The sequence below is a fragment of the Glycine soja genome, chromosome 3 (genome assembly GCF_004193775.1).
Source record: "Glycine soja cultivar W05 chromosome 3, ASM419377v2, whole genome shotgun sequence".
NCBI classification, from domain to species: domain Eukaryota; kingdom Viridiplantae; phylum Streptophyta; class Magnoliopsida; order Fabales; family Fabaceae; genus Glycine; species Glycine soja.
Genome location: NC_041004.1, coordinates 791,269 through 818,855, shown reverse-complemented (window position 1 = coordinate 818,855; position 27,587 = coordinate 791,269). Strand labels below are relative to the sequence as shown.

The 27,587-nt window shown below is 32.9% G+C and overlaps 3 protein-coding genes across 8 annotated transcripts; all 3 read left to right on the top strand.

The window, feature by feature from the left end:
• Positions 1-653: 653 nt before the first annotated feature.
• On the top strand, positions 654-11,531 carry LOC114405735 (peptide chain release factor PrfB3, chloroplastic-like). 6 transcript variants are annotated; one of them, XM_028368202.1, is made up of 8 exons: positions 654-1,095; positions 2,169-2,386; positions 3,007-3,207; positions 4,704-4,916; positions 5,487-5,664; positions 6,505-6,652; positions 9,590-9,747; positions 11,244-11,531. In XM_028368202.1, the coding sequence occupies exons 1-8, from the start codon at positions 903-905 to the stop codon at positions 11,246-11,248; spliced, it is 1,314 nt and encodes a 437-aa protein (XP_028224003.1). In that variant the 5' UTR covers positions 654-902; the 3' UTR covers positions 11,249-11,531. The 6 variants fall into 6 exon arrangements, with proteins under 6 accessions (XP_028224003.1, XP_028224004.1, XP_028224006.1 ...); XM_028368203.1 differs by lacking the exon at positions 11,244-11,531 and adding an exon at positions 10,671-10,690; XM_028368207.1 differs by having other exon boundaries at positions 1,019-1,124.
• Positions 11,532-14,082: 2,551 nt separating this feature from the next.
• Positions 14,083-18,753, top strand: LOC114405734 (probable glycerol-3-phosphate acyltransferase 8). The gene is made up of 3 exons (XM_028368201.1): positions 14,083-14,482; positions 14,555-14,870; positions 17,535-18,753. The coding sequence occupies exons 1-3, from the start codon at positions 14,175-14,177 to the stop codon at positions 18,411-18,413; spliced, it is 1,503 nt and encodes a 500-aa protein (XP_028224002.1). The 5' UTR covers positions 14,083-14,174; the 3' UTR covers positions 18,414-18,753.
• A 2,090-nt stretch (positions 18,754-20,843) lies between these two features.
• On the top strand, positions 20,844-27,529 carry LOC114405732 (ascorbate transporter, chloroplastic-like). The gene is made up of 11 exons (XM_028368199.1): positions 20,844-21,074; positions 21,782-22,329; positions 22,974-23,081; positions 23,328-23,483; positions 23,942-24,157; positions 24,552-24,761; positions 25,427-25,564; positions 25,828-25,929; positions 26,039-26,104; positions 26,600-26,684; positions 26,975-27,529. The coding sequence occupies exons 1-11, from the start codon at positions 21,020-21,022 to the stop codon at positions 27,070-27,072; spliced, it is 1,782 nt and encodes a 593-aa protein (XP_028224000.1). The 5' UTR covers positions 20,844-21,019; the 3' UTR covers positions 27,073-27,529.
• Positions 27,530-27,587: the final 58 nt, after the last annotated feature.

The window sequence follows — 27,587 nt, the reverse complement described above, 5'->3', positions numbered from 1 at the left end:
TTAAGTGGATGAATTTATTGATATATTAAAAATACTAACACAAGTTAAACTTATTGGTAGGAAAGTAAATATAATTACTACTTAAATTATTTATTTATAGATATTTTAATAATAATTTAAATTTATGATATTATTAGCTAAAGTGAAATAATTTAATTATTATTATGGGTATTAATTTACAAATTAGTTATTTTTTTAGGTTTATTATATGTTTGGTTCCTAATTTTTTTTAAAAATGTTTGTAGTTCCTGAATTTTTTATTTTTATTCTTAACTTTTTTTTCCATAATTAGTTTTAATCTATATTAAAACAAATAAAAGTATGATGAAGAAAAAGTTAGAAGAACAAAAGTAAAAATGAGAAAAAGTTAAGGAACTAAAATAAGATAAAATGAAATATAAAGACTAAATCAAAATTTGTTAAGAATTTAAGATTTTAAAGAATAATAAACCAACATCGGTTAATTCAAGTAAGTGATTTAGGATTTAAATCTTGGTTAATTATGAATAACACTAATTGACTTTTAAATATGAAATAACTTTTGATATTTTTGAGTAAAAACTAAAAAAATAGTATTAGTGTGCTTTCCATATAAACCCTTGAGCTGAGCCACTACGAATCCGAAACCCAAAACCGTTGTGTTGTGGCTATAGAATAGTCCACTTGTCTTGTTTCACAGCGAACCAAATCTCTTTAATTGATGATTTCCGCTTTCAGGATAAGGCAACAACGGAACAAAATTTTCTGTGTTCCAATTTTGCTTTGGACACAACAAAACGGTAGCTTGAGCTTTGAAACATAGCAGCATTCACTTTTCACGAGAGAACAAACAAGGCCTTCTTCTTCACCTTTTCACATTGTGTTGCATCATCACCATCCATTTCCATTGTTAGCTCCTCTTAATGGTTATGGCAACTGTGGGGTCTGAACCTGCTTGTGCAAGAACGGTTCATGATGTTGCATCTTCTTTCAGCTCTAAATGGCAGCACTCTTCTACGGTTAAGAAGCAGCCACGTGCTCGAATTCTTCAATGTTCTCTCAGGATTAGAGCTTGTAGTTCCATGGCTAACAAAAAGGATATCTACAAACAAGTGGGTCTGTTCCAAAATGCTATCTTTTTTTGTGTAAGAGCATGTACTGACTGCTTTTGGTTAATTCTTATGTAGTCTGTGTCTGTGATAAAGTGGCTTTAGTGGTTCTATCAAATTGTGGTGTTTCCTATAGTGGATGATGCGGTTTTTATTACTAGTTATGTGTGTAGTTGAAAATGGGAAGGTGGAAAATGAAAGAGTGAGGTTTGAAAATGTGTTTTTAGGTGTAGATTAAATCTTCAAAAAAAAACTTGGATGATGATAAATGGTATCTTTTTCTTTGCAATAGATGTTCCACATCCACCAATGTCAATGGCCCACTCATCTGATTCTGGAAAAATGCCTATGGGATTAATGGGAGACCTCTTACCTCTTATCATTTAGTCTTTTTAGATAATGAGTAGTTCGGATATATGATGCAACAGAGATATAGGCATGTTAAACTTGATTCTATGATAAAAATAGAGAAACGGCATCAACTATTATATTATCTATAAGGGTATAGCTGGTTACTATCGGTTCCCTAAGGGCAATGGTTAAGGGGGGTTGAATACACTTTAGAAAATGCATCAAATTACCTGAAAGGACGTGTTGAATGTTTTTGTTTTTTGATATAATAAATGCTGTCTTTTCCAATAAAGACTTTCTGTTTTTTGTTTCCATAACTTTTGTCCTTAGGGCTGGTTAGCATTTGCCTATCTATAAACAACATTATTTGTTCATATAAATTTGTTTGAAGAATGTTGCTCCTTGTAGTTTTCACATACACTTCATGCCAATTGTATCTATGATCATAGCTGATCGTGCATATCTATTTTCCCCTTTCTATTCAGTTAGTTGGTTTGTTTTGTTTGTTCTTCTCTTTCCTGAGCCGAACAAACTCAGAGCAAATTATAAGCTGTTTGAAAATTATTGATAGTTCAATGACTCTTCTGCAAATTTATTTAGCCAAAGTAAAGTCAATATCACATAACAACTCATGATAGTATTAGTATAGTCTCTTATATAAGCTGTAGGTAAGTGCTTTATTTCACTTATTATTTCGGTCAATCATAACAATCATTCAAATATGGTCAGGTTTATTTTCTCTAAAAAGGAAAATTGAAGATGCAGTTCTTCGTGCTGAAACGTTTGCATCGACAGCCTTGGAAATGGAAGAAGCAACGTGGATTAAGCAGGAAGAAATGGTACGTGATTTTGATATGTGGGATGATCCAGCTAAGTCCAATGACATCCTTGTCAAGTTGGCAAACAGTGCCAAAGTGGTTGATTCTCTAAAGGACTTGAAATACAAGGTAATGCTCTGTTCCCGTCAGTTTCATCTGAATTTTGGCAGTATTATTTGTCTTCTCTTCTATATAAAATTTGATTCGTATGAAATGATAATTGTGTTAGCCTCTAAACTAATGGTATGTGGGGACTCTAATACACTAATAAAAAATAAAATGAAATGCAGCTATTACAATGAAGAAAGAAGTGTACAAAGAATACTTCTATATACGAGATAATTGTTATGATATTTAGTTAGATGGATTTTCTACAAAGCTCAAAGATAGCGTTCGATTTGTGGATGGCATCTTTCATTCAACCAGAATTACCTTATATTACCTCTATTTACTGTAAACTTTAGTTCTGCAGTTAATCCTCTTGCTTGTTGCCTTTGGTCCACCATACTTCTTAATGAATGATATATTATGTATGGCTTAGGAAAACTGAAAAACACATGTTTGCTAAGGTTGGCCAGAATGTCACTAACAGATGAAAATTATAGCTTTATTGGCCATATGGCTCAAAATGAACCTTTGCTAATACCACTAAAACACATAACAAATGCCATGCTAGTTTGTTTTATTTATTTTATTTTTCTTTTCTTATTATTTGAAAACAATATGATGCCCTGTTGTATGTCCTGCAGGTAGAGGAAGCAAAGCTGATCAATCAGTTGGCTGAGATAAATGCTATTGATTATGGGCTTTATAAACAAGCATATGAAACATCATTGGATGTGAGTGAGATTGTGGATCAGTACGAGATTTCTAAGCTTCTTAAAGGGCCTTTTGATATGGCAGGAGCATGTTTGGTTATAAAAGCTGGACCTAAGGGCATCTATCCAAAGGTTTGATGATGTAATGTTTGAACTTCATTATGATGATGTTTAAACTATAACTTGTGAATCTGGTTGATGTGTGATTTTTTGTGTTACTATATTAGTATAAACTTAATCCTTATTATGATTATGGTGCACTCTAAAATTGATTATTCACTTCAGCAGTTGTTCTGAAGTTTAATTGTATATAGTTTGGTAGGCATGCATGTGGAAGATGAATATCATCTTTGTTCTCCTCATGCAATGAAGTGATTTCCATTGGCAACTGGACTTTTTAATTTGCCTTACTATGTAGCTGTACCAGTCATAAACTCCTACTTTTTTTCTACAGAAATCAATTTCCATCATCGAATTGGTATTTTTACTTTAAAATATTAAAATTTCCGGTGTTGAAGTTTTAGTATTACTTCATTCTTGGAGCTTTGCTCTTGAAGTAGGAACAAGTAAACAAGGTCTCCAATAGACTTACTGTTTATTTAGCACAACCTCACTCATATGTGAGCTTAACTATTGCTGAATTTATCTTCAAGCTAGGATGCACCAAATCGGGGACGGGAAATAGAAAATCTAGAAATCTCAAGATATGGGTACTATTAGGAAACAGAATTTTTTTTAATATTTTTAATTATTTAAAAACTGAAAAATTAAAAAAACATGAGAAATAAGTAACAACACTAGCATATTATAAACTTAAAGACAATCCAATGGTCTACCAAAATAAAGCATTAAGGTGCAAAGTGCAAAATTAACATTAAAAAGTAATACAAGCAACTTAGTTCAATGTCTAAAACAACAAATAAAATAAAACATCTAGTATTATCAGCATTCTCACCAACTCATTCTCCAATTCTGACTCATCGAGTAAGAGTGAAAGAGAGGAAACCCTAATTTTTGAAAGAGAGTGAACTGTAGAAGAGAGCCCGTCGATTCTTCTTTAGTCTTCTTTCCTTTTTTTTATGTTTTTCATTTTTTTTCCGATGCCTGAACTAGATGAGTTCAATTTAGGCAAATAAAATTATATATTAAAACATGGATAAACAACCCACAAAATCAGAATCAGATCTGGAACGAAAATAGAACACTTCATCTTCCTCCCCCCTTTCATTCTTTCTTCCTTTTTTTTTCTATCCTTCTTCTCCAAACAAGACAATGCACACAATTTTACTGTCGCCCTCTTTGTCGGTAGGCAAAAAAATATCAAACCACAACAATAACAGATTTGGATCTCAACGCAACAAAAAAACAAAATTAAAACACATCTATTTTATCAGTGTTCCTGTGCCACCTAGTGGGTGTTCCTGTGCTTCATAGTTTTCAAGTACTAGAACTTATGAAGTGTACCAAATTTTTTGAGTGTTATACATATAATAAACATATCTATTTTATCTAGACTTTGTAAAACTGGGTTGCTGGTTGTCTGCTTTATATGATTTCATATTTTTTGTTCTCAAACGATTTATGTAAATTTTTTCTGCTGTCCTTGGCCTACGTCTGCGTTAATCAAGCTCTGGGCAGAACAGATCCTAAGCATGTATCTTAGATGGGCCAAAAGACGAGGTTATGAAGGAAGAATTGTTGACAAGTGTCCGTTCAAGAATGGAGGAATTAATTCTGCTATTATAGAGTTTGAATTTGAGTGTGCATATGGCTATCTTTCAGGGGAAAAAGGAGTTCACTACTTGATAAGAGGTTCTCCAAATGAATCTTCTCAGCTTGAGGTGTGAACATTTCCTTTCATCCTATTCAACTGCAAGCTGGTTTTCCTTTCTGATATACTGTGTTGTTTTCATATGGAATTGTATTATAGAAAAACTCTTTTTGGGAAGAAAAGTCTTCTAATACCTTATATAGAATATTAATCTCAATTCCGTCACGTAATATTAATAATCTATATTGATATCACCATTAGATTTTTCTACGTTTGTGTATAAAAAAAGCTAACAATATAATGTTTTTAATTTACTAAATTTAATTAATCATAATTATCCGTGTGTAGGAAAAAAATTATATTATGTATTGTAGAAACAACCTTCATATAGCATATAAAAATTCATGTTGGATTTGTATTTGATGGAATATTAAAGCATGTATCGTAAAACTGTGATCACTGTGACCTTTCTTGAGTTGCTACAACGAGGTTTAACTGTATTTTTGCTATAGTGAATTGAGCTGTATTATAACAATCATAGAATGGCTTTGTATATCAAGGAACTACAATGTTTTTTAGGCTTATGAACTAAGTATTAAAATTTGATGAAATAATTTGTTTAGTAATTCAAAATTTGCAGGCTAGCTCAGCAACTGTAGATGTTATTCCCATGTTTCTTGAGAGTGCTTGTGATCTTGAAATTGATTCTGAGGATTTGATTATCTCATCTCCCTTGATTCATGGGAAAAACAAGAGACAAACTGATCATACAGTTTGCATTCAGCATATACCTACTGGCATAAGTGTCCAATCCTATGGTATGCATATGTTTGTGTTGAGATGTTGGCTTCTTAGTTTCTGTTTTTTTCCATTATATATTCAAGATTATGTTTTCTGTTTCCATTTTGTCTTTTACAAATAACTACAAAAACTATGACCTTGTCTTCATTTTGTTTCCATTTTTCAAAGGTTAGTATAGGAAATGTTGAGTTTTCCCTTATTTTGACTTTGTTTCCTATTTTTAGAAATTTGTATTGGAAAATCTTTTAAAACAAGTGAAAAATGAAAGCAAAGGTGACATTTTCCCAAACCAACTAGTTCCTATATTTTGAAAGCTTATGTAAATTACAAATATTTAGTGAATTCAATCATCAAATGGGTTCATATAATTCAATTATCCATTGGGTATTTATGGCTGAATAAAAATTATAAAAGAGATTAAGATGTCTTTTGCTACATTGGTCTACCTTGGACTGCCACTATATTATGGCATGATTGATACACAGTTGTAAATTCTCAGGCCTAGTTAGTACTGTTCAATTTGTGCTTTAGGGTTGAGGACCTTGAAAATTGTTTCACATGGCTGCCTAAAGAGATGAAATGGTTAATAGTTGTACCAGGCATCGTCTGTATAATTGGTCATGGTTAATCCAGCTTGCAGTTACATTAATGTAACACATGGAGAAAACTAGCCAGTGCATGAGGAAGAAATTAATTTTTTGTTCACTCATTATTTGCTTTTTAACCACATGTCCTGACAATCATTCCATAGAACTAAATAACTACCAAGTCAGTTTCCCTTTTTTTTGAAAAGAAAAATCTGCTAAGCATAAAAATGGGGATTCTACTTAATTACATTTTATGTTGTCTTTGTGCAGGTGAGAGAAGCCACTTTGCAAATAAGATGAAAGCACTAAACAGACTGAAAGCTAAACTTCTAGTGACAACAAAGGAACAAGGAGTTGCAAGTATAAAAAGTATACAGAAGGAAAACATTGTCAATTTATGGCAAGAAGAAATTCGGAGGTATGTCTCTCATCCGCACAAGTTAGTACATGATGTAAAGACAGGCGTTGAGGTGCCAGACCTAAATTATGTTCTGGAGGGGAATATTGGACCCCTTATTGCAGCTCATATTAATAGCAGAGTCATGTCATAAGGTCAGAATCCATGTTCCTTAGGCCACCACGTTCTCATTTTGCAATTGTTTAGCAAGATAGACTTATTATTTTCACCTTTTCAATCCTGCAAAATTCTCAGGGCTTACTTCAATCCCTTGATTTCATGAGCCAAAAACAAAAAAACAAAAAAGAGTATCAATTCATCAATTTTTGCCTGTATTGATAGATATGTTGATGAGTTGAATGCCAACAGCATTATATTCTAAACATTTTTTTTTATTTGCTTTGGCATCAAACTCTGCCAATGTTTCTTCATAGTCAATCCCTAGCCCTGGTTAAGGAGGAGGGTTGTTTAGGCCCTCGGCAACCAACGTAAAACTCACGGTTATACCTATCATGGATCATTCATGAGAGATTTTTGTAAATGCCAGGCCGTTACCAAAAAGTATCATGCTGTATCACCTGAATATAGTGTCAAATGAGCAGGGACTGCTACATCGGTGCTCTCGGATGTAGTGTAAAATGAGCAAGGGTCCTCTAATTTTTCTGGATGAATATGGGTAAAGAAGTTCAGATGATCAGATTTGCTACTTGGAATATTGGTATTATGACAGGTAAGTCTATGGAAGTGGTGGCTTCGGAGAAGGATTAACATTATGTGCCTACAAGAGACTAAATGGGTTGGAGAAAAAGCGAAGGTGATGGATATCACTGGTTTTAAGCTATAGTACACGAAGAGGAAAAAATGAAGAAGGTATTATGGTGGACAAGGTTTGGAAAGAAAGCATGGTGGATGCAAAAAGAATTGGAGACAAAATCTTAGCCATAAAATTAATGAGGGCATAGGAAAAGTTTTGGGAAGACTTAGAGGGGTTGGTTCAAGGCATTCCACAATAGAAGAGAATTTTCTTATGTGAGGATCTAAATGGACATGTTGGTAGTCAGAAAAGGCATTTTACAAATGCACATGGTTTTGGAGATCTAAATGAGAAAGGATAGACTATTTTTTACTTCTCCATGGCTTTTGACCTTCTGTTATATCCTTCATGTTTTTGGATGAAACAATTTCGAACAGTTTTCCATCATATCATTTGCGAAAATGTTTTCGAAAAGTTTTAGAAATAACATACACACTGTTCAATTTCCTCTTCTAGCGTGTTCCATCTTTTTCAGGATTCAATGTGACAATAACAACAAATCCTATCAGCTTTTCTCACGATTAAGATGTTGGGGAATCCTTACAAATAAAGTTGGATCTAATTATGAGTTTGGAGAGGGAGAAAAAAAGAGTCTAAAACATTATGAAATTTTATGTAAATGTTGCTTACCTGAATTGGCTTTAGGAATAGTTTTACTTGAACATTCCATCCTACCACAAGGGATTGGTGTTAAAACAAATTTATGTTAAATTTATTAAAGTAAAATTAGTATGTTGATTCTTTAATTTTAAGGTTGGTTTTGATTTCATCCTTCAACTTTCATTTCTTTATAATAAATTATACTTGTACAACAAAATATACAACTAACAACTAAGAGAGAGAAAAAGAAAAAGGAAAATAAATTTAAATTTGAAATGCAATAAATGATACGGTAAATAAGAGAGATTCACACACAATATTAGAGAAGTAATATAGATATAATAATTTGTATAATATTATATTGTATGTTTATCTCTTCTACCCTATCATTTATTACGTTTCAAGTTTAATTTTATCTTTCTTTCTCTTTCTTGGTTGTATATACTTCCTTTGTATTTTTTTATAAGATATTTTAAACTAATTTACACCCTTTAAGAAGATTTAAATATGTTTTTGGTCTTTTTAAGTTTTTTTTTTCATTTTTATTCTCTAATAATTGTAAGTTTGTGTTTTTCAATTTTGGTTCTTATTTTTTTTATTCATTTTTAGTTATCTAAGTATGCACCTTTTTAATTTTAAATCCTTCTTTTTTCATTTTTATCTCTTATATGGGTGGAAGTAGGTCAAATTGCCCATTGGGACCTATGACCTAGTTCATTTAAAGCTTGGGTTGGCTTGACTCATTTAACAAAAAGATCATGTTCAAGTTTTTTTAAAAGTTTTTTTAGTTAAATAAGTCAGGTCATAAGCGTTTAAAAAATCATAAGCCTAATGGGTTAACCTACTTAGAAACAATAGTTTTTTTTAAAATAAATACTATTATTAATATGATATATAATAATATTATTATTTTAATGAAATTACAAAATTATTTTTGTTGTTTGACAATTTATATCATTTTAATATTTGAAATAAGTTAATTCCTATAAGTATAGGTTGATAGTAGGAATAAAGATTTTTTTTGTGGGGCTTAAGAGGCTTTAGTAGTTTGTCACATGTAACATTTGTAGTCAAGTTTTGACCATATCTTGTGGTGTAAAATTACCTTATTATTTTTAATGAAAATCTTTGATTTTGTTAAAGAATTTTTTTTTTTTACACTTTTTAATATGAATAAGCCTTTAAATAAACTTATGGGTCCAAGGAACTTATATAAAGATTATGCATATCCAAGCCTAAAAAGTAAACTCTTGATGGGTAATAGGCCCAAGCTTGGGCTATAGAAATATACAAAGTGTTGTTAGGTGCACCCAACATTTTTGTTGGTGCACCTAGCACTTGTAGTGAAAAGGCTGTAATATCCCTGACTTATTTTTAAAAAAAATTAACGCGAGACTCTCTCTCTCCCACCCCGCCTGCGTTTTCGCTTCTTCTTCCTGCGGTTTTCTTCTCTTCTTCCTCACAGCCTTTCCGCTTCTTCTTCCTGCATTTTTGTATTGTTGTTGCTCATGTCATCGACGTTTCTATTTGTTGTTGTCGTTAAGAGGAGGTTGTGGGAAGAGGTTCTTCTTCTTCTTCGTTGAGGAGCTTGCCACCATTGTTGCCGTGAATAGGAGGTTGACGTGGTGCATTGAGGAGGCTTCCGCGAAGAGCAACGTCGCCGTCCACCATCGAGGGAGCTTCGTCACCGTCCACTGTCGAGGTAAGCGTTGTGACCATGTCGTTTCCACCATTGTTGCCAGCGATAGGGTAGATTGTTGATCTGAAAGTGGAGATGTGAGTGTTACGGATCAACTTGATCCGTAAACTGTTTGAAGAAAGTTTACATCTTTCGGATCAACTTGATCCGTATGATGCTTATGGATCAACTTGATCTGTGAACTTTCTTTGAAAAGTTCCCAAACTAGCAATGTCACCCACTTGGTAAACCATGACCGTTAAAACAAAGTTATGTGTCTTCTTAAAAGTTTCACATAACTTGTTTGCTTTAATTTTGACTGTTTATGAGAAAGTATTTTTACCATTTATGATAAGATATAATAGCTAATATTTATTTCCCACATTCTCAAATAAAAATGATTCTTCCACTAAATACATCTTCCCTATCTCTCTTTCTCTTTATGTGTGTATATGTATGTAATTAACATACATTTAGTTATGACAATCCAAAGTAATTATTCACATTTAGCCTTTATTTTTATATAAAAAAAGAAGAAAAGTTTAAAATTTTAAATTATTTATTAAACCTTGAGTTTAAAACCAAAATGTGTTTCCAACTAAGTTTCTAATTATACTTTTAAGGAGGGTATAGAAATAAGTGAGTGTGCCATGTAAAAAAGAAAACACAACTTCTTAAGATGATGGAACACAAACTCTTGTGTTACATATGCTTTTGTGCCTTCTATTTTCACAACCATTTCTTGCAATTAGATCATTTCCAAGTTGAAAGAGTTGAAACTCAATCAGAAACACATTTCGATTTTAAACTCAAGGTTTGAGTGTGAATTTTCGATTTTAAACTCAAGGTTTGAGTGTGAATAGTTTGTGGAATCCCTCAACTCTTGAGAAACAATGATGAATAACTATTTGTACAAAATTTGACTCAATATTTTGTTCGAATAATAGTTTGACATGGGCAGCTCATGAGAACAAGGACGAGTACAAAAACAACACTTGGTCACCATTGGTTTCCATGAGCACCTAGAGTAGTTCATTCGAAGTGGCAAATAACATCTTTCTTCAATTCACACTACTTTGCGGTAAACGCCAACATCTGGAATAGGAATCACCCTCTTGTTGAGGCTTACTCTTAATCACACACAACACGTGCCTCAATCACATTCTTATAAGAAGCTATTCTTTTTTCTACAATACTTACACAGTTACATTATTTTCTCAATATTAGAGCAGAATGAGTCTAAGCTTATGCCTCTCCCATTTCCCATCCCCCTCCTTGTTACCTTTTTGCCTCTCCTCGTTCCTGACTTATATCCTAACATATAATTATCCTAAAATTAAACTAATATTATGCATTTTAACTTGATCTAAACCTTCTAGTTAAAGTGAAATTAAAGATGCTTTGGTAAAATGAGATGAGACTAGTACTTGCCTAGTGTTGTTATGTAAGCTTTTAGTTTATAACAACAATGTTCTTAATAATGGTTTGATGCAGTGTATCTTGGCTTTCTTGCATTTCAGGTTAAGTGCATGGGATTGAGCTGATTGACGTTAGTGAATGCATGAACAAGATATACTTTAGTAATGTATTTCCCTTATTGTTGTGTATTTTTGGCATGTTGGCTTTATTGCAGATATATATTTTTTATATTAGCATTCCTGGGAAGATTGCCTTTATTGAGTCAAAAACTCTTATTGTTAGGGAGACTCTGACCATTGTGGACACATGCAGGTCTAACATGTTCTTTTGTCGCATATTCAAACTCGTATTTTGTTTTAGTATTGATGTTATCTTGTATTATGCTATTATGTCTGTTGCATGTAAAGAGAAATGTATATTTAAAATTTAAATTAAAGCACATGAAGCTATTGTGTTTGTTGGTTTTAATGCTATTATACTTTTTAATAAGAGAAGTTATTTTATACAACCTCGTAAACCTTAAATAGTCTGAACGTAGCAGTGTGAGACAATAAATCTCTACCCTATCTCTGCCCCTGCATATCTCAAATACAACAGTCGAACTTATCATGGTTCCCCATTTGCTTAATTTACTCAAGGTTTAGAATATAGATTTTTGGATTTTATGATGTGTCACATTAATTATCATCACAATTGAATCAAGGAATGTCTATACTTAGAAGGAAACTTCAATTTGTGTTTATAATCTCAGTGTAACGTGGAGAAATGAATGAGAAAAAGTAAATCTGCTCTTGATCGGGTTTTTTCTCAAATATATTTCACATATATAAAATTGTATAGTGAGAATAAATTTTATAACCGAGTCAGATGGGAACACGACTTTATTTTTAAAATGTTACTATACTTTTTAATAAGAGAATTTATTTTATACAAAGGAGGCATATCTCTATCCTCTTTTTGTCGTTGCATATCTCAAATGCAAATGAGGCATCAAAAGAAATGTAAAATTTTTACATTCTAATTATATAAAAAAATGTTACATTAATAAAAAGAACGTAGAATTGTATAATATGCAATGCTAATTATATAGAAAAAAATGTTATATTGAAAGAAATATAGAATAATGTAATATGCAATAAGGCTTAATAGCATTACGTTATGTATGTTGAATATGAACAAGAATGGTCATCACAGGATAAATTAGGTAGAAAAATAGAAATTTCTTTTTAAAAAAATTGTTGCATAGCAGCAGTTTCAAACCGCCTCTAAATAATTTAAAAAATAAATAAATTTCATGCCTTGTGGAAGTTTCAACCGTTGTAAGTTCAAAATCATAAAAAAATATCCATCTTCCGATACACTCCAAATTCACTAATATTTAATATCAATGTCTATCTAGCTATGTGAGGCTTGCTCCCGAATATATAGATAATCTTTATATCTTATACTTGTCGAGCTTTAAATGCTGTTTTATATTTTTCCTCTATGGTCCCCAGTCCATGTACGTGTTTAGAAAAATATTAGTTTCTTAAAAATAATTATATATATATATATATATATATATATATTAAAAATAAGTAATTGTTTTCTATAAATTTTTAAATGGGTTAGTGTGCGTTATGAAATCAAGAGTAAAATTTGCCACTTGTTAGGGGAAAAAACTCAAGTTTAGAAATGTGAAATCTTGTTTCAAAGATCTACTGTTTTTCGGTTGGCATAGCTCATCAATCATCACAGTATTGTTTACGTACTTAAATAGGGGGTTATATACTTATATCCATAAAAAAAGTTAAAAACAAGCATTCCTATCACAATTTCGTAACCTTACACACATATTAAATAGTAACACAAATGAAGTGTTTAGGGTTGATTGTTTTTATTTTACTATAAGTATTTAAAAAATGTTAGATATAATAAAAAATGATGTCTAAAAGATAAAGGCAAATTATATTAAATTTCAGTTAACAATGATTACCATTTATTATTCATCTCTTATCTCTTGTGTCACATGGAATCTCAAGATCTTGTTGCATGTTTAATACATTTTAGTCCTTTTGACAAAAGCAAAAATGGCAGGACCAACCGTTTTCAGCTGAAACCAACCAACTAAAAATGGAACACAATAAAGATTTTGCTGGTCGTCGAACATGAACCAATTTATACATTTGACAAATTAACATTCTCCACTTTTGTATAATAAGTGTTGGTTTAGCTTATTTTCAAATCTCTCTTTTGTATTCACTTGTTTTTTTATAATTTTTAATAACATTTTTAAAAATAAAAGTATTAATTTCGTAAAAAAAACAAATTGTTTGGCAAACATGTGTGTGAACATATGTTTGGAAATTATTGCTTTAAAAAATAAATACTCTTAAAAAATTTAGACAATGAAATGAAGATCTAAAATAACCGATTAAATTGTGTTTCACACATGTGTACATCTACTCTTTCTTCTTTTATAATGAAATGGCTTCTTGGAGTAAGTTATATTCATAATTTAGTGTAAATATATCATTACAATTTTAACTGTTAATTTTTTAGAAAGTGATTTATAAATTTTTTTAATGAAATAGTAATTATTTATTTGAAAAAGGTGTAAATTCAATACGTTTGCCGTAAACATAAAAAAAAAGACATCATAAGCTAAAATTTATACTGGCTTTATTTTTATACTAAAAATTAAAATTTAAAAATACAGATAATAATATTTTTAAAATAATAAACTAAAATAAAATATATTAAACATATAAAAAATAAATTTAAGTCTATTTTTAAGTATAATAAATTTCATGATGTGTCTTTCTGGCTTTTTCCCTTGAATCTTGATCCACACAACACAAGTCACAACCAATGTAAGATAAAGTCAAAACCACAATTAAACGCATAACCCCCAAGGTCAAATCCGTAATTCAACATTCCATAAGCAATATTTAAAACCCAACGTTTCCCACTCTCCCTTCTCGCGCTCTCACCAACTGCAGCATTCATTCATTCATTCACTCACAGTTGTCGTCACGCCGTAAACGGAAAAAATGGCAACGGCGAGACGCAGTTTCCCGCCGATCACCGAATGCAACGGAACGACGCCGTGCGATTCCGTCGCCGCCGACCTCGACGGCACGCTCCTCATCTCCCGCAGCTCATTCCCGTACTTCATGCTCGTCGCCGTCGAAGCCGGCAGCCTCCTCCGCGGCCTCCTCCTCCTCCTCTCCGTTCCGTTCATTATCTTCTCCTACCTCTTCATCTCCGAATCCCTCGGCATCCAGATCCTCATCTTCATCTCCTTCTCCGGCCTCAAGATCCGCGACATCGAACTCGTCTCACGCGCCGTTCTCCCTCGGTAAGTCTCTCTCTCTCTCTCTTTCTCACTTTCTCTACTTCGTTTTTGTGTTCTGATCCCACGTGTGTGTAGGTTTTATGCTGCGGACGTGAGGAAGGAGAGCTTCGAGGTGTTCGAGCGGTGCAAGAGGAAGGTCGTGGTGACGGCGAATCCGACGGTGATGGTGGAGCCGTTCGTGAAGGACTTTCTCGGCGGAGACAAGGTTCTAGGCACGGAGATCGAGGTGAATCCGAAGACGAAGAAGGCAACCGGTTTCGTGAAGAAGCCTGGCGTGCTCGTCGGAAAGTGGAAGCGTCTCGCGGTTTTGAAAGAGTTCGGCGATGATGAATCGCCGGATGTTGGTCTCGGAGATCGGAAAACGGACCATGATTTCATGTCTATTTGCAAGGTTTGCTTTCTACTACTGATTCTGATTACTATCATTACTATTAGCACTAGCTGATTAAAAAAAATAAACTATTACTACTAGATTTCTTTTCGCTGTAAATTTTTTAATTCCTTATTAATTGTGTGTTAATTAGTTAGTGTGCTGATATTATCAATAACAGGTGAATAATTTGTTTCGGGTAAAAAATAGTACTGTGTTAGTGGTGGATAATTTGGATGAAGAAGTTATGGAATTAAATTATTGCATCAATATTTAATCGCGAAATATTAAAGAAAAATCATGCAAATTGATGATATTGAATAATACTACGTATACGTATTTTTTTTTATTTTTCTTAAACTGTATTTAATTATTAAAAATATAAAAATAATGTAATAAATTTTAAGATTAATAAAATAGTATAATAAAGTATAAAAACATTCATTTAAATATCTCCAAAGCTACTTTTTATATATAATTATTTCTTTATGAAATATTTAAAAAACTAAGAATGATATTATATGAAAATATGATATTCTTCTTTTTTTTAAGTTTTGATACGTTTTTTTAAGAAAATTGTTAAAGTTAGGCGGCCAGCCTTGTTGAGTTGATGAGTAGCTTTACGGAACAGCTGAAATGTCCATTATATATACTGTTTTTTACTTTTATCGAATAAGACTAATCTCTAATTGGATAAGGGATAAAATATGGAAGAAAGAAACAGGGAAGGTACAAATGAAGGAAAAATAAAAGTGAAAAAAATTGTTACTTAGTTAAGTAATAAAAACTAAAAATAGGAGGAAAAAGGAAATGGAAAGAGTAATTGAATGAGTAGAAAAGAATAAAAGAGAAAACAAGTAAGTTGTATTAAAGAAATTTTTAGGATAATAATAGTAAGTAGATGCAGATTGATTGATCGATCATTGAAGAATGATATGTGTTGTAGGGTCATTGCCTGGAAAGCAATTGTTTGTTTTTATTTATGTGTCACGCGAATTGTGCATTGATTACGTGATTGTTGTGTAACGGATGGCATAGTTCCACAAGTTAATTACGACATGTGATCTCACGCATTTACTTGTGATCTTTGCTTTCAATTTTTTGCCCATTCGATTACTTAAGAAGATTAACCTGAGTGCTTCATCTTTATACCTTTATGAACTTACGTGCAAAATCGATGGAGTATTATTCTGGATTAAACTACGGAGCTGGTGAACCGTGCTTGTGATGTGAGGTGACAAAGACATAATTAATAGGGTAGGATCAAATTAATTACTTGTGTCCATGGGGCGTGAAGTCATGCATTAAATTTCTACGGTAGAGTGTAAATGAATGCCATTTTCTTTTCCTTTTTATTTATTTTCCCGGTGGGACCCACCGTATTAACCATCCTCAGCCAACTACCAGCGTATGCTTTTTGTGGTCCATTCCATTGACTCCATTCACACTACTTCACACTGCAAAACATGGTTTAATGCAGTTATGATCCATTCATGACTTTTCTGCTATCTTTTTTAAATGTTATTCTTGTATGTCTCTTTAAAATAACAATACATAACAAATTGTTAATATTTAATAGTAATATTTAATTTTAAAAATTATGAAAATTATATAATTTAATAAGACAACACATGAACAACAAAGTAAGAAACCGCAAAGAAGTCAAATTCTCCATTCATATTCATAGGTTTCCCACTCCATTCACACTTCTTAAGAATACGGTAGCTGCTACCTAAATTTTCTTCTCAATTAATGCATTCACTCACTGCCCACCGGCCCACGAGCAACTGCTACTAATTTAGCGTATATGAAATGGACCCAAGAAGGTTAAAATTCTTTGTTCCTAGCTACCAAAAAGAAAGTTACCATTTCTCCCCCAAACTAAGTAATGGTAGTCTGGTAATGAGGTTGAGGAGTAACCGAATAAGGTGAAATTCAACACATTTTATTACACTTTATCTACCAAATATGTTACTTATATTTTAGTTAATTAGAATATATGTGCATGCGGTGTTTACAGGTCTAATATTTTAGACATTAATCATGTTGAAGTTATGCAAATCTTGAGCTACACATAGCACACTTCATCACATGAGTTACAACATCATAGCATCATACTTTTGGTTCATTATTTATAGTTATCCAATTCAACACAATTAGTGTCTGTGTCAATCAAATTAATTAGAAAACTATAGTGCTCGTCTTAATCACACATATTAGAACTATTAGTGTAATTATTCATATATTGTTTTCATGACATTGTTTCTTATTAATTTAATAATTTTAGGGTTGTACTTAATTTTTCTTTACTTCTGCATCTCTCTTTTTTTCTTTCTTTCTCTTATCGCTCTCTTTATATAAAAAATTATACTACAAAGCATTGGAAAAATACACTATACATGTATTTATATTTGAGAAATTCACTTTAATCATGTGAAAACAGTCGATTGCATGTGCAATTATTAAGGGCAGAATAGACAATTAAACGTGGAAACCAAATCGAGTATCGCCGTTGTTAATAGTATCAGTAACTGGTGCTATGGCATGGATATATATATATATATATATATATATATATATATATATATATATGTTGATTCTGTTGAATCTGATTAATTACAACTTTACATTTATTATCATTAACTAGTGCCATGGCATGAATGATGATGATGATGAATAGCACAGGAGGGTTACATGGTGCCTCCGAGAAAATCAGCAAAGGCAGTCCCACAGGAGCGTCTGAAGAGCAGAATGATCTTCCACGACGGGCGTTTCGTGCAGAGGCCAGACCCAATGAATGCCGTCATCACCTTCACATGGCTCCCTTTGGGTTTCGTCCTCTCCATCATAAGGGTCTACTTCAACCTCCCTCTCCCAGAACGCATCGTCCGCTACACCTACGAGATCCTCGGCATCAAGCTCGTAATCCGCGGCCACCGCCCTCCTCCTCCGTCCCCCGGCACCCCTGGCAACCTCTACGTCTGCAACCACCGCACCGCTCTCGACCCCATCGTCATCGCCATCGCCCTCGGCCGCAAGGTCTCCTGCGTCACCTACAGCGTCAGCAAGCTCTCCCGCTTCCTTTCCCCAATCCCCGCCGTGGCCCTCACCCGCGACCGCGCCGCCGACGCCGCCCGAATCAAGGAGCTCCTCCAGAGGGGAGACCTCGTCGTCTGCCCTGAGGGCACCACGTGCCGTGAGCCCTTCTTGCTTCGCTTCAGTGCACTCTTCTCTGAGCTCAGCGATAGGATCGTGCCCGTTGCTGTTAACTGCAAGCAGAACATGTTCTTCGGAACCACCGTTCGTGGTGTCAAGTTCTGGGACCCTTACTTCTTCTTCATGAACCCTAGGCCTGTGTACGAGGTTACCTTCCTTGACCCTTTGCCCGAGGAGATGTCGTGCAAGGCTGGTGGGAAGACTTCCATTGAGGTGGCCAACCACGTGCAGAAGGTGGTGGGGGATGTGTTAGGGTTTGAGTGCACCGGGTTGACCAGGAAGGATAAGTATATGTTTCTGGGTGGGAATGATGGGAAGGTGGAATCTCTTTATGGGGCCAAGAAGTAGTGAGATATATATGGTTGAGGGGGTTGCTACTTTGGTTTGATGGTTAATTTTGGGACTTGATTGATGATTGAGATATAAGAAGAAGAAGAAGAAAAAATCAATTTCGTTTTTTCACTATTATTGATCAGTTAAGATAGATACATAGATCAAAAGGTTAGCTAGTAAGCAGCAAATAGCATTTGGTATTATTTTTGGTGCACCCTTTTTGATATGGGGTTTTGTTATGGATTTAAGTGTTTTCAATATCACTCAAATTTTCTATATGTGACTTGTTTTTTTGGGATACTCTAAGGTCTAAACAAGAGTGTATGTCTAATAATAAGGTGATTTTTGAAGATTATCAATTTTTTGTAATAGAGGTTATTAGTAAAATTAAGTTTCTTATGTATAGACAAGCGTAGCGTACCTGTTATATTTGTTTTAGCATCTTGATATAGGTCTTCTTGTATTAGGGAGACTTTTGATTTTCTCTAGTTATGGGGTATGTCCTGTTTATTGTTGTATTATTTTGGGTTTAATATAATTTACATTTAAAAAAAAATAGTGTATATCTTTAATCCTCACTGATAAAAAGAGAGAATATCTGAAATAGGATTCTTGAAATGTCAAATGACTTAAATTAGTGGAAAATGAAATAACATAGTTGAAAATATTAAGATTAAGTCTCATTGCCTTAACCCTACTTAATTATTATTCAACACCAAAAACCCTACTTAGTTATTTATACCTATCTTAAAACATATCCAACGGTGCAATCAATTGAAATTGCATAAGTTATATCTACTGTTTGAAAATTTTATAAACGTCCTATAATGACATATCATTATTTCTTTCTTTTTTAATTGTATTCAACTTAAGCAAATATTCTCTCTATCAAGGCAACCAACCAAACAGAAATGAGCATTTAACAGAAATGAGAATTTTCATAATATCCTTCCCCCAACTCTCAATCAATCTTCTCTAGTATGGTGAGTTTTCATAATGTGAATTTTAACGAAGCATATTTGACAATGAACACTGTTTTGGTGTTGGCCTATGCATCCGTAATGAACATGGGAGTTTCAAAAAGGCAAAGACTCTTTAGCAACCTGGTGTACGTACTCAATGCCTACTTTGGATCCAACAGCTTGACTATCAGAATATGGTGAATGAGAACAGATTGCAGGCCAATAGTATTGATGAACTATCTATTATCCTTTCTAACAAATGTTGAGTTATTTTACAATCTATCTAAAACTCATGGGTAAACTTTGTAAGGAGACAAATTAATAATATTGCTTACAGAATATCGTTATTATCCTTTGTAATTAGTGTTCATATCTTTGATCATATTTTAAGTTATATTCATTATGCTATTTTGAATGATATGAAATAAATCCTTTTCTTTAAGAAAAAAGAATGGTGAGTTTAATTAGAAAATTACAGAAAATAATTAATGCATCGTACTTGTAAAACTAATTACAATCTTTAATAATTGAAAAACTAATCATAATCTTTAACAATTTTATCATTTTTGGTTAATTGAAATTTAATCTTCCAAACTATAAAATGAAAAAAAAATGTATGATACAATCTTAAACTTTGGTATAAATGACAAGCTATAGTAATACACTGTCACTAAAAAGATTTTTACACTATCAATTAAATAAAAATCATCCTAATATATTTTAAATAATTATTACAAAAGTTAATAATTTTCAATTTTATAATTTAACAATAGTATTTTTTACATTATTAATATATTTTAATTAAATTCTTAAAAAAATATATAAAAATCCAAAATCAAAATTGATATTACAAAAAAAATAATTAAAATTCAAGAAACAAAAAATGTTAGACAAAATATCTCCCTTTCTCTCCAAAAGGGAAATGACAAATGACTTTTGACGTTGTTCTAAAACCCCATGTGTCAGGAGCAGAATATTCCAGGCATGACTATGAAAAATACCATCATTTTCCAAACATAATAAACTAATAATCACACTTATAATAATAATAATTAGTATTTGAATATCTGCACTTCTTCATTATGAAGACAAAAAAGGGAAAGTGAAAAACACTTTCTCCAACCGTACAACATATCCACGTCGAGAGGAAGAAGGGGCATCTCAGCAATTTCCACAAATTAAAATTTTCTCTGGACACCGGATGACGTGCCACGTGTCACGCTCTTGACCCCCCTTTCTCTTGGTTACAAACGTGATTTTATTAATTTTCTTATTTGACCTAAATATTTTTTTATATCTGTATTATATTACCAAAATTAACCACAGATAATAAAATAAAAATATTTTTACATAATAAACCAAATATATTATATAAATGAAAAAGATATTAAAGCATTTCTTATTTTATTATTGTTTCCGAAAAATGTTAAAAAAAAAAAGCGTAAAAAATAGTTTGACAGTTACAAATAGGAAGAGAGAGAGAAAGGTTCTGCGGCGTTGCATTTGCCTTTGCTTATCCTCTGAGCTGAGAGCAGAACAGAGCAAAAACAGAACAAGAATATATCTCTACTTGAAACGACGCCGTTCTGCACTTCGAACTTTAAAGTTGATGTTGTAACTGTAACACCTTGTTATCTTTCTCTACATACAGCTTCATCAATGACTATGAGTGGTTTAATTTCAAACCGCAATTTCGGTTCCTTCGTTGCCTCAGGTTCATGCTCACTTTTTCGTTCCTTTTTCATTTTATCAAATTTTTGGTAGCTGCGCGCGCATTTTGCTGAATTGCTTGTTTCCGGATACGGTTTTGATTTGTTGCTAATTATGGATTCGTAATCTTTTAATACGGTTGAAAGTTTTCTAATTCGTAGTTCAGTTTGAAGGAGTGTATTTTAGTGGAAATTACATGCATTTAATAAAAAGGGATTTAGCTCAGAGGCTTAGGTAATAAATTTTCATTTTTTCATGGAGTAAGATACTAGTTTTGTTATTTTTCAATTATTTTTTTTACATTATTTGCCTTGAGCATAGCTTGTGAACAATAATAAATCGAGATTTTGGTAGGATATATTTATGCTTTTTTAAATTTATTTTAAATGCACTGATAGTGTAGTGTAAATGGTTTTTACAGTGTCATCCAATCACATATAATTATGATAATTTTGTTAATTTTGTCTATAAGTACCTTAAAAGTTATCTCAGAGTACGTTGATTTTTGATTAGTTGACAGCATAAAAGTTTTTATACTGACAGTGTATGGCAATTAAACTCGTTTTTTTTTTATAGTTAAGTTGGATGTTTGTTTGGTTTTCTTGAAAGCCTGTAAGCTTGGATTATGTTGATGATGACTGTTGTAAAGTATGAGGCCTCACCTAAAAAAGAAGTATGAGGAAGTTTTAGCCATTCTTTTGTTATTTGCAGGAAATGTATATAGATCGGGGAAGGATATATCGGTTCAAAGAATGGGAATTTCTGTTTCTGGTGTATCTGTTGCTAAGGATCCCTCTCCAAGATGGCAGCATCAGATGTATTTGCCTATGGAAAAGAGAGTTTCGAAACCAATGCAAACATCTCACAACAAAGGGGAGCATCGTTCTCTTGTATCCCAGCAGTCTAGTCAGTGCTTGAACTTTAAACTAAAGGCTTGCGGAAGAAGTCATAGTTCCTTCCTTTTTTCAGCTCCTTATGGCAGTAACAATGTTGGACATCAGGAAGTATATCGACTTGGTTTGAGCAAAAGAAAGCACGCAAAAACTGAAGTTGGTAAAGCAAATAAATTTCGTGTTTGTTACAAGTCTGAGGAGTATGACATTTCAGAAACAAAGATGGATCCACTGCAATCAACTGAAGGAACTGGGGAAGCCATTCTTTTGGAAGGAAGAGCATTACCTTGGTGGCAGCAGTTTCCTAAGCGCTGGGTTATTGTACTGCTGTGTTTTACAGCATTTCTTCTGTGTAACATGGATCGTGTGAGTCACGTTTTTTTGGTATTTATGCTATCAATTATGATGTAGTTTATATATATTCATGTTTTCCATGTCTCATATTCCAATAGGTATATTCCTTCCATTATATTCAATTGATTGTCAATTTGTCATTGCAGGATTTTGTTAGAATAAATAAAAATACCTTTAATTATCCTCTAGGATTAGTTTTCCTATTTTCTCCTTATCTCTTAGGATTGGTTGCCATATTTCATTACCTTATCATGATTATTTTTCCTTTATCAGTTAGGATTATATTTATAATTAATATAAATAAGGGTTAGTGCTCTAACACTCGAAATAGAAAATAAGGTGTTCCAGTTCATCACTAGTCCTAGTTCCTTAGTTTGTTTCTTTTTACTATCAACAAACTAAAAATAGAAAAAAAATCAAATGCTTGTATATATTGAGTTGCTGTTTTCAAAACTCCACCTTTGTTTTGCAGGACTTATTTATTTATTTAATTTGATAAACTATTTTATAGAAGTCATTATTAAGCTTCATCCTCCAATGATATCAAAGATTTTACTTTAAATTTGGTTGTTTCTAAATTTCCATATTCTTATTAACCTAATGTCCTAATGTTACTGATATTCCTGACTACTTTACGTTTTCATTACATTTTACAGGTAAATATGAGCATAGCAATACTTCCAATGTCACAGGAATTCAACTGGAACAGTGCAACAGTTGGCCTAATTCAGTCATCTTTTTTCTGGGGTTATCTACTTACTCAGGTGTGACTGATATATGCAAAACATGTTAGCTTAACAAGAAATTGGCTTCATGTACTAATTTTCGAGTATGCATTTAAGCACCACTGCTGGTTGAACATGCCATAGCCTATTCTGTTCTTAAACAGTATATGCTAGCAATCTCAGCATGTTCTGATCTTCAAACTGTCTCTTCATTTCGTCCAGCGTGCATGAAAGATTCTAATGACATTACTTTCATATTGATTGAATGCTTTTTTTTTGGTATAGATCGTTGGTGGCATATGGGCAGACAAACTTGGTGGGAAGCTAGTACTAGGTTTTGGAGTTGTATGGTGGTCAATTGCAACAGTTTTAACACCCATTGCTGCAAAATTTGGGTTGCCATGTCTTCTTATTATGCGTGCCTTCATGGGAATTGGTGAGGTTGGTCCATTCTATAAGTATACTATTATTTCTTCATCTATTTGGTGTCTTGATCATATGCTCACTTCAGTCACTTGTACATACTTATTATTTTGTTGCACAAAATAAATTGCCAGTTTTTACTAGAAATTTCAAGTAATCAAGTATTAAAAAAGGCTTCTATTCTCCTAGCCTAAGCAAGAAGAAAAACTTGGAAAACTAATATGAGGGCATAGTTCCATGACTTCCCACTCCCACCCACCATACCAAGCAGACTCCGAAAGTGATATAGAAAGATCAAAGATACATAGCTGAGATAAGACAGATAAACAATATAACATATAATTTCCCCCTCATTATGTTTGCTTCGATCAAATGAAATATATTTTCTCACTGGAGTGGTGAAGTCCATGCCTAGAATAGAAATGATTTTTCCTCCTACAATTTGCCAAAAAATTATGCTGATTCTTTATTTTCAGGGTGTTGCGATGCCTGCAATGAATAATATACTTTCCAAATGGATTCCAGTGTCAGAGAGAAGCAGATCACTTGCACTAGTATATAGCGGCATGTACCTTGGTTCAGTCACTGGCTTGGCATTCTCACCTATGCTAATCCAGAAATTTGGGTGGCCATCGGTGTTTTACTCATTTGGATCCCTTGGAAGTATCTGGTTTGTTTTATGGTTGAGTAAAGTAAGTCATCTTTTGCATAATTTCATTGAAATCTACTTTATATATCTGTTTCTGGTTGTAAGAATGTTTTGAGAGGAAACTAGGCCTTTCTACTTTTCCAACCTATGGAGTATATTTTCATGTTTTGTGCTGATTTTTTAAGGGACTGTCTCATGAAGTGTTGCATAACATATGACTTTATTGTTATGTTTCTGCAAGTAATAATGAATTAATGTTGCATTTACTGGATATATGAGTAAATCAGTTTTCTTGCACAATATCTTGGGAATTTTATTTTGTAGCAACACCTTAGGTTTGACCACCATATTTATAAATTATAAATGTGAAGGGAACTTTGTAATTCCTTCTGAGCAACTTGATTCTTATATTTTTCCCTTCTGTTGGGTCCTTCCAGGCATACAGCTCACCAGACGAAGACCCGGATCTTGGGGCCGAAGAGAAGAAGTTTATACTTGGAGGCAACGTATCAAAAGAACCTGTATCAGTTATTCCTTGGAAATTAATTTTATCAAAAGCACCTGTTTGGGCTTTAATAATCTCTCACTTCTGCCACAATTGGGGGACATTTATTCTATTAACCTGGATGCCTACCTACTACAATCAGGTGCTTACTGTTTATGAGTTTCTTTCTTTTTTCTTCTCAGAATTCATAAATGACTTCTAACCTTTTAGAATATACATGTCCTTGACAATGCTATCTATAATATGTTAAATCTTTGTGAGCAAGAGTGGGACCACAATGCTTATATCCATAATTTATAAATTTTAGTTTTTTTTTTATCGATAGATCAATTACATCATATAATTTTTTCACCTATGGAGGTTGGTGTGGGATACCCATCAAACTACCCACATAATGCTGGTCTGGTTTGCATGAAACTTGTAGGATTTGTACGATACATTGCCCCAATTGTTTATATCAAGTTGTTCTTTAATTGACTGCTTAATTGTGTTTAAAGATAAAAATGTTTGTTATTTGGAACTTGTTGATGTTAAAGTGCATCTTACTGCTTACTCTCAATTCAGTTATACTCCAGTCTTGTGCAGACAACTATTTATATTTCTAGGTAATTACTCTAAAGATAAGCAAATTAAAATTTGCTTCACTCGATATTACTATTATCAGATTACATCTAAAATGTGATTGTTATCTTGATCTATAGCTTGAACGATAAGGTGATGTAATCAAGCATAAAGAAACTGATAAAGAAAAATTTGCATGAAATATTTTGTCCATTTAATGAATTAACTAACAGGTCATTTTCTCAGGTTCTGAAGTTCAATCTCACTGAATCTGGGCTATTTTGTGTCCTGCCATGGTTAACCATGGCTATTTTTGCAAATATAGGAGGCTGGATTGCTGATACACTTGTGAGCAAAGGCCTTTCCATAACATCTGTTCGAAAGGTAAGAAAGTCACTGACTCTTAATGAAGATAATCTTGATTAATGAAATAAATTGCTGTTAATGAATTTTTTAAAATCAAATAATATTACAGGGACATTCATTTCTGTCCGTAGTAGAAACAATTTTTTTGTGAATTTTTTCAAGTAATTGTCGAAGATATTCAGGTTAAACCATTAAGTAAAGGCAATTGAGATCTGGACTGGTTCATTTTCCCTTTTCACTCGTTAAAATGATTTTGCTTTAAAAATTTCCTATTTTGACAGATTATGCAATCAATTGGGTTTCTGGGTCCTGCATTTTTTCTTACACAGCTAAGCCATGTGAGAACACCTGCCATGGCAGTACTATGCATGGCTTGCAGTCAGGTTTGAGCTAGACTGATATATATCTTCCTGGATTTTAGTTTCTTAATTTTTTTTTAAATAATTTTTAGATGTTACCTAATATAACCATAATCTGTTATTTGTTTTACAGGGATCTGATGCGTTCTCGCAATCTGGTCTATATTCCAATCACCAAGACATTGGACCACGCTATGCTGTGAGTTGCTGCTATTTTAATTTTCATAGCTTAACAGTGTTTTCACTTCTCATACATTTTTTTTTTATAAAAAAGCAATCAACAAACTAGCCATAAACTGGTTGAGCATTGTAAATACCAAGGACTCTTTGCTTGAGTTGTATTTGGTGACACCTATTGCGAGCTGAACCTCAAGTTTTTGGATTCTAATTATCAGAATTGATGCCAAAATTGTTCTACTTTAAAATTGCCTGGAAAAAAGTGTCATTGAGTCAATCACTTCAATAATCTATGACACTTTTAATCTGTTACATGATTAATGAAGTCATTTACAAGTACCGTTAACTTGTTGATTGTCAGTATCTTATATAAGTACCATGACGATTTAATTATTTATTTTTTCAAGATGTCTTTAAATGCATGAAATCCCGAGACACATTTTCCATTACAAGTTTCTGCTCGTTTTTTTTCATTTAATATGTTTCTACAAGAATGTTAACTAATTCTAAATTTCAGGGAGTATTGCTGGGACTATCAAATACTGCAGGTGTGCTTGCTGGTGTCTTTGGTACAGCTGCAACTGGATACATACTCCAACGAGGTAAGAATGCTGCTGCTCTTGCATTCAGAAGCATATGCCTTTTTTTTTAAGAGTCTTGCTAACCAGTAGTCCAGTACCCTAAAGGCATTGGTTAAAGAATTAAAAGAAGAAAGTATTTACTGTGAAAATCATAGGAGGACGCAAAAAAAGTTATGGGTGACACAATTTTTTGCATTCCAATAAAAATATTTCTCCTTTTATTTCTTTAACCACTGCCCTAAGGGCACTGGTTTGCATTTGCCTTTTTTAATGGTAATTCGCTTATAAGTTATCTCCTGACTGTTGTGCAGGTTCTTGGGATGATGTTTTTAAGGTTGCTGTTGCATTGTACATAATAGGCACATTGGTCTGGAATATCTTTTCAACTGGAGAGAAAATTCTTGACTAAAGAATGTAATGATGATGTCAATGAAGGTGTATGCAACATAAGCCGTAGAGATTAAAAGAAAAAAGAAAGAAAGATGGAACAAAATCAATGACCAAATTTGTCAAGCGCTTGGAAGCGTAAAAGCAGCCTGGAGAAATTGAAGAGAGTCACCATCAAAGTTTTTGATCAAATAGTTGAAGCCTTTTTACATTTTATCTGGAAATCTTGGATTAGCTTGGCCCCTTTTGCAAATGTCTTGTCCTACGATCTAAATGGTTTCTGTATAGATGGTGGATAATAATTTCCACTTGTATAACTTAAAGCATACTTATGCTTAAAAGTTAAAATACATGTTATATGGCCAACTCAGCAACTCTGCTGCTTCATCATACATGGCTGAGAAAATTGGTGGCAGTTTTCTGATTCAATGTCCCTAACAAAAGACATCAGTATATATCTACTTTTACTATTGGTTCAATTTGAGCATTTCAACTTCATTGTCATAGCCATAGGCAAGGATCCTAGAAACAGAATCT